This window comes from Clytia hemisphaerica, unplaced genomic scaffold, assembly GCF_902728285.1.
Source record: "Clytia hemisphaerica strain Z4C2 unplaced genomic scaffold, Clytia hemisphaerica genome assembly, whole genome shotgun sequence".
Taxonomy (NCBI): domain Eukaryota; kingdom Metazoa; phylum Cnidaria; class Hydrozoa; order Leptothecata; family Clytiidae; genus Clytia; species Clytia hemisphaerica.
The window spans coordinates 397,703-409,911 of record NW_027103472.1 but is presented as its reverse complement, the minus strand read 5'-3'; the positions used below and the strand labels follow the sequence as shown (position 1 = coordinate 409,911).

At 35.0% G+C, this 12,209-nt stretch overlaps 2 protein-coding genes across 2 annotated transcripts; both read left to right on the top strand.

Moving 5' to 3' along the window:
* The first annotated feature begins 5,409 nt into the window (after positions 1-5,409).
* LOC136798343 (uncharacterized) lies at positions 5,410-8,760 on the top strand. Its single transcript, XM_067054946.1, has 3 exons — positions 5,410-6,237; positions 6,971-7,231; positions 7,326-8,760. The coding sequence occupies exons 1-3, from the start codon at positions 5,901-5,903 to the stop codon at positions 7,550-7,552; spliced, it is 825 nt and encodes a 274-aa protein (XP_066911047.1). The 5' UTR covers positions 5,410-5,900; the 3' UTR covers positions 7,553-8,760.
* Positions 8,761-9,026: 266 nt separating this feature from the next.
* LOC136798344 (uncharacterized) lies at positions 9,027-11,879 on the top strand. Its single transcript, XM_067054947.1, has 3 exons — positions 9,027-9,548; positions 10,004-10,093; positions 10,609-11,879. The coding sequence occupies exons 1-3, from the start codon at positions 9,275-9,277 to the stop codon at positions 10,791-10,793; spliced, it is 549 nt and encodes a 182-aa protein (XP_066911048.1). The 5' UTR covers positions 9,027-9,274; the 3' UTR covers positions 10,794-11,879.
* Positions 11,880-12,209: the final 330 nt, after the last annotated feature.

The following is a 12,209-nucleotide window of genomic DNA, read 5'->3' as shown; positions in this document are numbered from 1 at the left end:
TTCGTTCGTCCGTCCGTCCGTCCGTCCGTCCGTCCGTCCGTCCGTCCGTCCATTCGTCTGCCCTTACCTCTTCTTCGGATTGGCCTTATAAATGGATTGTCCCGTCTGTTAATTTCTTGTTTTTTCTTTGTAGGACCAAATTTGAGCACACCCCCCCCCCCCAATTAAAAACGTTTTAAAAAAGTGTTTTTTGCATTTCAGCTTGGATGTATGCTTAGCATTATGCTTATTTTTTACTTAGTTTGAGCCTATGTATGCTTATAAACGTTATGCTTACAAAAAAAGAGTAATATGACTCTTTCTTCACTGTTTGATGAATTGTAAATAAATACGTATCAACTTTTGTAAAGTACAGTGGCTCAACAAGTTGTAGGGGGTGTACCTTCGTGCATGAAATTCGACATCATGTTATGGTGGTGCAATGTTTTGTCTGGATGACGTAATGTTCCGATATTTTGCAGAATAAGCTTTTTTTAATATTTCCCTCTCTTTTCTGGCCTTGTGATGTCCTCGTTGCTGAAAGGTTTCTTTGTTTATTTTTGATAACCCTTAGAGACCAGTATTCCGATATATTTCACCATAGAATTATTGGTTTTCTAGTACCGTCTTTTTTGTCGATTCGCGGATACTTTAAAAATGGGTGAAAGTGAGACTTTCGGCCATAAGACGTAGCAAACAACACTGGATTCACTTATTCTTCCCAATAGTTATCATCCTGTGGTTCTCTCTTCAAAAATCTTTTTTACCTTCCAGTTCCAATTGAGATCATTGACAAAGATGACGACATGGTAAACCTTCGCACTTCGTCACCACAAGTGGAAAATTAAGCTAAATCAGATTTCCAATATATGGTAACTGATCAAATTTGGTCACTGTTAAGAGGCATCTAGGCGACTAGGGGATAACACTGTGAAAATGGGTATTTTTATGGCATGATCGTATGGTTTCATATTATTTTGTTTAAAATTTGGAGAGCTTTTCAATCAGTGTCTATTTGCTATAATCTGTTGATAAACCGTTCTCTACAATTACAGAACACCCTAAGTATTCGTTACATTATATGCTCTTTATAATCTCTGTTTTTGATTTTTGTTGATTTGTCTTCCAGTCGGATACAATGTTCTTCTTGGTCTTCTAAATTTTGACGACTATCATGGGGCTGAGTCATCAATAAACATGGATGTTACGAAACAATGATTCGCAACCGCCTGTATGTGGATTCTCGAGGTAAATTAATTTTATTTTTTCATATTTTTCGTTATGAAAGCTTGGTACTACTATTTATGAATAAGTAATACTGCCTTTAACGTAGCGTTATGATAAGTCAACTTTTATGGCCGTGAGTCGAGAGTCGGGACTGTAAGAAATATCTTCAATGTGCAAGTCCTCTCTTTAAACAAATCGACTGCAAACAAACTGCACTGTTTTTTAATTCATTTTAGATTTTAGGTTTGCCAACAAAAGGTACGTACGGTCAAAAATTGGCTTCAAATACCCTTAATGTCCTATTTGGTCTTTTTGGCTAAAAATCATGTTTTTCTTTAGACGATATTATCGTCTGTCACAGTGATAGTAAAGGCGGAAAAATATCGTGGTATGGCGTTATGGCGGTATACGGAAAATAAATCGGCGGGAGACTGGCAAACTCTACCGACTGTAAACTCTTTTCGGCAAAAAACCCGTTTGCGATCTTTCTTCGGCTTTGGACTTAATTCTTAGATAGTGATTTGTCTTAGACTATAGCATAGTCTAGTTTTTCTTGGACTGAAATATCTAGGCTTGTACAAATCTTAAATCCCACATTTAGGCTCCAAATCTACTAGGGAATTGGTGTTGAAGATTTCATGGTGCTAATATAAACAACAACAAAAATTACGTAAAAAATTCTAGGGGTGCAGTTTTTCTGAAAAGAAGGGCGTGTATTTAACCTAATTAATACTTTCTTTATTTTTAGATCTGCACTAATATGAATGCCAGACATTGTTATGCGATGTTTAAGGGATGTTATCCTGGGTTTTCGGGTCAGATCAGAATGAAATAAAAGGTTTGGTAATTGTTTCCATATCTATCTAAAATTACCAATATAAGGTAATTCTACAGTAAATGGTCTCTAAAAGCTCCTTGTTAGATATTTTGAATAGATATCTGGCCGAGGGAAGTTGGCGGGATGTTCCATTCGGTAACTGCGAGGTTCAAACATCCTCTCTAAATCTTTAGTAAGATTTTTCTGTCTGTAGCGTAGCCTGTCGTCGCTTATTACGTTTTGTATTTTCCCCGTTTTTTCATTCTATCAAGTTGCTGGAAATGACTAATGGTTTTGTTTTTACATAAGTGTTCCCGTTTCATATCAGACACATATTTCATATCGGGACAGTGTCTTCCTATTGTTATGTTATGCTGATATAAGCAAAAAATGTTTTTCTTTTCCTCTTTCTGATCAATCTTGCTCCACATCCTTGTCAATCCAATGCGAAAAAGCTTGGAAATTAGAATTGACGAGTAAGCAAACGATATCACTCTTATTTAAGAACAAAACCTTTAACTTGTGAAAGCTCAATTGCGTAAAAATGTAAATATAAAAGTTAATGATAGACTCTATTTAACGCAGGTATCTTTAGCTGGTTATATATGCTTTTCTTAAAAAGTAGTTAAAACGGTAGACTTGTTTGCGGTTAAAAAACTTTCGCAGGGAAAGCTCCCTTTTCTGAATTTAAAAAATATATCCAAGAATATTTTGCACCGTTTGAAAGAGAGCAATAAAGGTCTTGAAAAAGTAGTGTAGCTAAACTTTTGCTTTAAACTAAGAGGACGAGGTAAAATCTGCAATAATAACGTGAAAGGTATTTGATGAACACTAGAACCTTACTATTGCCTTATTTAGTAAAGATTTTATTATATTGTGTCGGTTTTCTTTTGTATTTTCTATCAAAATCTGATGTGATATGTCAATCAAAGAATTTTATCTTTATATAGTACTGACCAGAAACACAACCAAAATATACAAAAGAGTTTCGTAGGGAAAACTCCCTTATCGCTTACAAAATGGTACAACTTGGTCACGTGAACACGCCTGTCAGTAACTCGGTGAGAATTATTTAACGAGATCAAAACAGTACTCAAACCATGAAAAAAGTCTTGTTTTTCAGAAACGAGGGCGAATTTTATTGTTTACTGCTGAAGTATTCATTGCGGCTTCTCAAAGCCTTAGTCTCTTTCCTTTAGAATAATTTTGATAATAAATCAGTTGTGGCTTGGATGGGATAATCCGGGAAAAGGAGAAAATTCTAATATAGAAAGCTGCTAATCTGTTATGGGGGCGATCAGTTTCAATCGGATGTTATAAGCCAAATACTAAAATGAATTGACCTCTATGTAAAATTTAATATTGCATACACGCTTTTTTTATAAGAATGGTGTAAATCCATTTCATCATGGATATTCTTAGCCTGGATATCCAGACCGTAAACTATTTCACCGTCTAGTTTTTTTATAATCTTGTCTCAGGTTTACGGTCTGGTTCAAGTAACTCGTCTACAGGGATATCTGTCCCTGCATATGCGAGTATCTCTAATTGGTCAGTACGCGCCCAGTCACTGAGCAGAATTTTCGCGGGGTTTGTGATATTTTTCGATGCGCGCGCATAATTTATGGAAAAAGCTGACCTTGCAAAAAAAGATAAACAAATGAAAATGAAAACGCAGGTTCATTTCTAAACAAAATGGCTGATGGAAAGGAGCCTTTATGAATGTGGCTGACGTTTGGATATAGTTTAAAGTAGTTTTGAAAGTTTATTGAGTTTGTAAAAGAGGTTTTATGGTAAGTAATTATGTGTGTTTGCCTGGGTTTCCACAGTTTTGAGATTCTGTCAACAAGGGTTTACTCACAGACTGTGTCATTCAAAACTGTATCAGACTTTTTTAGTTGCACCAGACTCTATAATTTTAGAAACTTTGTATGTTGAGGTAAGAGTGTTTTTTTCTAAAATTTTGAGTCTGGATACCCAGGCTAGGATATTCTTAACTTTTTTGGGAAAATCATCCTAAAATATTCTTACCGCATTCTTAGGTTAGGATCCTAATTCAGACTAGGTTTAACTTTTAGTACATACGCCTCAAGCATAAAATGGCATTTTTGTGAAAGGAGTGAGCCTTACTTGAGGGTAATTGACAATTTATGATTGGAAACGCTCTAAAAATTCTTAGCTTGTGTAGCAGAATTCCATGATGATGATATTCTTAGCATTATTCTTAATTTTTTGGCCATTTTCATCATGGTCATTCTTATAAAGTGTATTCTTATAATAAAAAAGCGTGTAGTTGTAATATCTTTGGAGAAGTCGATGTCATCCCTGAAGCTTTTGCCGACGCGATAATCTCTCAAAATTATTTGTTTTTGGTTTAGCGACGAAAGTAGAAAATATTCTTTCGTGTGCTCTAAGCTGCGAAGCTCGATTTTTCATCAGCCGATCAGAGAGAAGAAAAACATTCGATTTTTGTGTTTGCTTTTCTTGTGTGTAAAAATATATTCGATATTGTGCTACGCGCCACTTTTCAATGGTTCAAAGCGTTAACGAGGCCCTCAAATGTTCACTCTCGATCAGAGAGATGCATTCGCGGGGCATTCGAGACTAGCGTCATAATCACGCTAGGGAGTCGGGGATTCGTAAGCAGTGGGTGTTAAATAGGAATTATAAAAAAGCAACATATCCTCTATTCCTGTATTTCAACCTGTCATTAAATTAAGCAGTATAGACCTAACTCTTCATACAAAAATTACGGGAAACGCATATTTGGACTTTGAACCCTATGCTGCACTCAAGCACTTGAGCCAAAATCCCGCAAAGGCGGGACAAAAATCAGTTTTTCGAAGTTTGCAAAAAAACGCCACATAGGAGATCTTTCAAATTCAGTATGTGAATAGGGCAGTAAAAAATACAACTTTTCTATTTTTCCTTTTTTTTGCAAAAGTTCTAGGAATGAAAATAAAGGGATAATGATAATTGAATACTATCCATTGATGATCCGCGGCACTATCGTAAAGCTAGAATCACTTCGCGTACACTTCGCTTGAGAAAATGATTGACAGATTGAAGTTTTTCATCCCCGCGGCGCGCGCCGCGCGGGAGCTCGGGCGCTATGCGAGAGTTCTCGGCTCAATCCTCGGACCGCGCTAAAATGGTAAACTGAGCTGTGATAGATCATTTCTATGGAAGTTGTTGGAATGTTTACAAGGCTCTTGACAGAAAATCGTTTGTTTTATTGTCAATGATGACAGTGTGGTTATTAATTTTGTTAGATCTGACATATTGATGTTTGTAAGTGCACTTTATAGTTTTGATTCCCATTGAAGAATCATATTCTGGTTTTCATGTTATTAGATGCTGTTTTAGAGCTTTAGGTCTACACTGTTAAGATAGGTGTATGTTTGAAAATTCCTGCTGCATAAGCATACGTATTTTTTTATTTAAGAACAAGCATAAGGCATGGATGTGATGGGCAAAGTATTTTAATCAAGCCTTTGTGAACTCTAAAACTTTTAGGAAATTGCACAAAACTTGTGAAATAAGAACATCTTTAGGCTTCAAAATGTTCAAACTCAAAAAGTAAAGAACATGAGAAATTAAGAACGTCCGAAGGCTATTTTTGACGCGGTGCTTATAACAATTTATGATTATGTATTATTTCTATTGTGTGCTGTCGTTTTTTGGAATTTCCCTTTTAATGTCAAGGGTTATTTACCATCGATCTTTTATGTTTTCAAAAAATGAAAGGTGAACGAGACACTCATTTCTAAAATCGCTGCCGAGAGGAAAGGAGCTTGAAAGCATCTTTCTTTAACAATATTTTTACTTTAATCAAGAAACTTATATCACAAATTAAGAGGATTTGTAGATTATAATCATGTCTTTCGGCTGCGGTTGCGACACAAGAGCGCCCTTGGATAAGTCCATAGTGAACACTTTTTTCCTGATTTTTGTCTTGTTTACTTGTTTGGTCGCAGCAAAACCGTCTGGTGTAATCATAAACAATTCTAATAAGCATAGTACGAAACAGACAGGACCTTGGAAAGACGGAAGGTGTATGATTGGGAAAGATGGCAGACCAGAGTTTTACACAAAACAAGGCCATCAACCTTGTGTGTTGAACGATGGATCACATAATTGTCCATTGACGGAAATGAAGACCATGAATACTGAGTACCCTCACTGTTTCATCTGTTGTTGGAGCAAGATAGCAGGTAAGGCCGTGAGCAATCACTTTGATGTCTTTGTATTTCATTACAGTCTAGTGTTATCTATATGACCGCCGACATGTTACGTATATCTGTACCTTTTTCAATCTAAATCAAAATTAGGTTACCTTGGAAATTGATTGAATTTCTATGTGTATTAACTTTACCATCCCTTCTTTATCTTAAAAGAGCTTTTCTTTGTATGTTGATAATGCTTCGAGGAAATGGTTTTCTAGTTGTTCACTTAAACCAGAGACCTGTTTTGTTTGTTTTGAAGAGAGTTGATTTTGTAAGTTGATGATGTTTCTCGTGTTACACTTACGCCAAAAGTTAAAAAATAAGGAGATAACCCCGATCGAGACCCCATAGCACTTAAACTATTCTTTGAAAAAACCTTTGAAAATAAAACCTGTTTTTTTACCCCATAAAGTCGGTGGGGATGTTTTTACAGATTTATTTTCAATTTTGAAGAAATAGTTACGATCCCAGGGGGGGGGTGGGGTACTCAAAGTAATTAATCAGTTTTGGGCAACATTTTGGAAAAAATTTACCTTTTTTATCTTAATATGGACGAGAGTTTTCAAGAAAATGCAAGGGTCGATTTTATGTCCAATGCTCACCTGCTTCTTAACTGCATTATTTTATTTCTGCTGGCTAAAAAATTCACCGGTCACTGAGAGAGGACTTTATTTTCTAATCTTATATCTCGTAATGTAATTTCACAAATATTTTTCCTTAGAAACAAAATGTCCAACGTTACCACAGACGACCACGCCACCCGCCTTAAATGTCACGAAGCAGGAGACGAGAGGAGAAGAGCAAACGTCTCCTGAACAGACTGCACCTGGATGTAAAAAAGACGTCCTCTTCACAGCTGGTGTATCATTTCTGATACTCTTCTTATGTTCACTTGCCCAATTCAAATACCATCAGAATCAACGTCTCTCTTTAGTCAAAGAGAATGATAATTTGAAAGAAACATTGACAAATATAATTCCTGGTAAGATTCAAAGTACAATAATTACAGTACAACCTCTCCAAGTGTTCCGACCGAGAAAAAGGTTACCAATTACTGTAAATATTTTTCATTTTAGAAAATCCCGTCCAAGACCATTTTCTTGGAGAAAACGAGCCAATCAGGAATGACGTAGCAGCCGGCGATTATGACGTCAACCAAGGCCTGACGGACGAGCATGTTGACGTACCTTCAGGGACGAAGAAGTCGTTTCATTTTGATACGAATGATGTTGAAGAAGGAGAAAATCAAAACGATGAAGGAATCGGCTCCAGTGAAGCTTCAAGTAGAGAATCCATTTGCTGACAAATGAAATGGACGAAAAATGAAACACAAATATGAAAGCAAAAGAACGAAAGTGAAATGAATTTCTTATGGTTGCGGCATCAATCAAATCTCCAACTAAGACCTAGTCCAGGAGCTGGAGCTCAACTACTTTTTGCCTTTACTAATTCTGATGGGGGAAAAAGTAGAGTCCTATCGCAGCGCCATCATTCAAATCAGAAAGCGAAGATAGTATACGGCAGACTTTCTGACTAACTAAGACCGGAAAGATGACTACCTGCATTACATTCTTCAACGCCCTTCAGAAGCACGCCCGGGCAAATATACAAAGACATTCATTCATTCATTCAAGTTAGTTTTGGGAAATGTAGCATTGTGAATTCAAGAACACTGTATTATAATCGAATTTCAACGAGATAAGTATTTCAATTTTTTTACCATATGACTAAATTTTATTAGAGACAAGGTTGGTCCCAGGAAGACTTGATGATTTTTTTTGGGAAAGTTTTCGAAAGATCCTAGAGAGTGGTAAATTTAAACCAAATTTAACTTTGGGACTTCTTGTTCATAACCCCTACCCACTACTACCCAACTTTCCTTTTTTTTTGGCATCAAACTTTCCTGACTCCTGACTAGCAAAAGTTAAGTATGTATATTTTCTATTTTTTAACAAATTTTATTTAATTAGTTTTTTTCTATCCAAATAATAATTTTATTAAATTTCTGACAGGTTACATTTTAACACCCCTGTCTCAGTGATCAGGTTGGAATGGATCGTGGAGGTGGATTTTTTATGGAAGAGGATCCCACCAAGTCTGTGATAAAGGGTTGTTCTCGGACACACCTCCTCTTCTCCCAGTAATTTCCAAAGGGACAATCCCCTTTGTACCTCCCCCTCTAACGTTCGTGATGACTCATTCTCCTCCCATTAGTTTTGAATTATGTAGTTTGTTTATAAGAAGCAATAATGTGTTAATGAATTATGTTTCTTATAAATTAAAACTTATTAAAGAAAGGGGGTTCCCCTGTGATGTTATGATGGTTTTTTTTTACTCTCTCGTTATGATATAGAGAAATAAGAGTATAATCAATCATTTGAGACGTTGAACTTTAGATAGTACATTGACATGTTGTTAAATTTTCTATTCAATATTTGATAATATTTTGATATAATTTTTGAAAAAGATTAAAATATGAAAGATAATCACGACGGATAATGAATATTTTAATTATTATTTTCATCCTTTGAATTGGTTTACATGCGTGTTAGCGTTGAATTACGTCATTGAACTTGAAATGAAGCAATATTCTTTGTAACATTAATGAAGCAATATTCTTTGTAACATTACTCTTTGAAAGTTCAAACGCATGTTTCTTTTACTTAAAACTTGAAAAATAATTTATATTGTGTTTTTTGCTGTATTATGGAAAAGATTTTAAAAATCGCTTTTGAAAGCAGTTTTTGAATCATTACTCAGCATTTTTTTAGACTTCATTTCTCTCTCTCTTTTCAGTTTAGAAACTTGAAGAGAAGGCAAGCTTCGTGAAAAAATTATATTCATATAAAAAAAAAAGTATTTTCCCTCTCAGCTTCGCACTCGTTTTGCGCCGCATTTGAGGGGCTTTGATTTTGGTGAAATTCTTTGAAAATTTATTTTCGTGGTATTTCGTGTTGTTATTGGAGTGATTCTGATTTTGTGACGTAATCTTTACTTTGGATTGAAAACAAACAAACAAATAAACATGACTACACTCAAGACAGTGCTCAGAACAATGACAATTTTATTGCTATCATTATGTTATACGCTTATCGAAGCGCTAACGATGACTTCTTTTGGAGAATCTGGACTTTGTAGAAAAGATGAACATGATGTTAATTATTTCTGGTACCAAGGGTATCGGAAATGCAGCAACTGTGATCCAACCACTTTTTTGTTTGCTGATTCAATTCCTTGCGGTGAATGCTGCAATACACGAAAACCCGAAATTCATGTAACCAAAACTGGAATTAACAAAGGTTTGTTGATTTTTTTTTCGAGTTTTCTTTCGAAAATGTGTACATCTTTTTTGACACCCTCCCTGTCTCAGTCTCAGTGATAAAAAAAATCAAGTAAAACACGGCATATCTTTAAATCTGAAAATCTTTAAATCGCTATCAGTGATTTTTAAAAATCCATGAATACACGCTTTTTTTTATAAGAATGGTGTAATTGTAAGAAAGGTAATTGACAATTTATAATCGAAAATCCTCTGAAAATGGCATTTTTAGCTTGAGTAGCAAAATTCCATGATGGTGATATTCTTAGCATTATTCTTAATTTTTTGGCCATTTTCATCATGGACATTCTTATAAAGTGTATTCTTATAAAAAAGCGTGTATTTTGTAAAAAGACAAGCGACGGTGTTTGGTAGAGAAAACAACAGCTGTATCCTAGACAATAAAATAATGAGAAAACTCGGATTACGTTTCAGGTCTCGTCGCAGGTTTGACGGGTTTGGGTTCGCTGTTCGTGTTGGTGGTCGTCGTCGGTGCATTTCTCTTCGTAAAACGTTCAAGAAGTCGTGAGTTGTTTTTTTCTGTGTACGGTTTTTTCATAGTATAAATGACAAAGCCTAACAAAATTCCCTATTTCTTATTAACGGATCGCTCTTTTTTATGAGGATAATTTAATCAAAAAGTGAATCTCAAAACGCTTAAAATACAGAACAATGATAAGACTAGAGTTGTTGAAGTTTAAACAATGTAATTAAACATAACGCTGAAAATAGCTGCTTTTACTTACTAATAATATAAACAGAATGAACAATTTGAGACTATAAGTGTCAAAACCGAGAAATGCCGAGCCTCAACAGAAATTTACTGGTTCTTATAAAAAAGTGTAATGGATAATTGAAAATTCCCTTTTTTTCATAATTCCCTTTTACCGTAACAATGGGAATTTCCAGATATCCAATTTCCCAATTAAATTTTTCTCTTTCTCTGTGGTTGTCATGATTGATCAAAAGATGTTTTTTTGTAAGAATACACTAAAATAGATCAAAAACTTTAATATTGAAATATTTCTTTTCCCGTATAGCCCCATCACCGCCCGATGAACAGAACAATCTTGCAAACCAAACAATGATCACATTACTCGGTAACGGAGCCACCGAAACAAAGATCTTAGATCCCATTGAAGCAGGTGCCGAGGAGCCGTCCCCACCAGTCACGGAAGAAAACGAAAGACCTACCATAGAAGAAACTGCCTATATGTTAGTCTAGCTTATAGAGCAACATTTAACGGGTTTTCAACTTGTAAATATCTTTTGGACCTGAAGCTAGAGCCCGTTTGCACACCTTTCAGTTATTCGGCGCGGCGATTTGGGGTTTCCTCTTAGATTGTCAGAGAATCATTCATATAAACGGGCTCTATAATTCTTTTGTTGTGTTAATCTCATATAACTATAAACCTTTTAGTCAAACCTTGTTCATGCATTACATTTTTTTATAAGAACCAGTGAATTTTTTATTTAATTCCTAATTCTTTAACTAGAACTCAGGTTTTTAGATTAGCGACAGGGTTGGTTAGGACCCAGGAAGATTTGATGTATTTTTTTGGGAAAGTTTTCGAAAGATCCTAGAGAGTGGTAGATTGAAGCCAAATTTAACTTTGGAACTTCTTGTTCATAACCCCCTACCCACTACTACCCAACTTTCCATTTTTTTTTTATCTCATCTTCCTAACTCCTGTATTTTCTATTTTTTAACAAATGAATATTGAATTATTCATTAGGTTTTTTCTAACCAAATATTAATTTCAGTAAATGTCTAACATGCTAATTTTAACACCCCTGTCTCAGTGATCAGGTTGGAATGGCTCGTTGAGGTGGATTTTTTATATCTTTTTAGTCAAACCTCTTACATTTTTTATAAGAACCAGAACCTAGCTCTTTTTCGACGTAGTGAATGATGAGTCAAGGCAAGGTTTTTGCACACCATTTCTCTCGAGGTTTTCCTATATCTATCGTTTGCTTTTAAATTAGACCAAACAGCTTTGGAAATTTCAACATTCATTATCGCATGCATCTATCAACATTTAAAATGTCTGAACTCGTGTCTTGAGTCATAGCATTTACATTCATTCCTAGTCAAACAATTTTGACCTAAAAAAAGTTTCCTCCCAAATAGTTTTAATAACACCCATCGTCCATAAATATTTCTCCGCCCAACCGCTGATTGACTACAGACTTTTTGACTTTTTACAGACTTTTTTATATCATTTTATTTACTTTATGACTTTTTCATTGACTTTTTTTGACTTATTTTTTGACTTTTTGAAGATATGTACGAGAATTTTCGAGTGATTTACGCCTCGATTTTGAAGTTCATTACCAGCCCCCTCAAAATCCTAAAAGTTAGAAGTTGACAGGTTATCGTTGAGCAGCATATCTTGTGATCTTCAGCTCATTTTAATTTTTCCAGAATTTTTCAACCTATTGTTCAACCATTTCAATATCCTCTCGTCAATACGATAGTTTTTACATATGTATGTAAGTCGATAAAAACCTAAAAAAGAGTTGCAGGCGAAACATGATTTGCTTAAACTTGTCTTATTATTATATAGTTTACATATTTTATTTTACTTTTACTTTTAGCAATAAATGTCAGTATTTTTTGACAAAAATCACAAAAACAGAA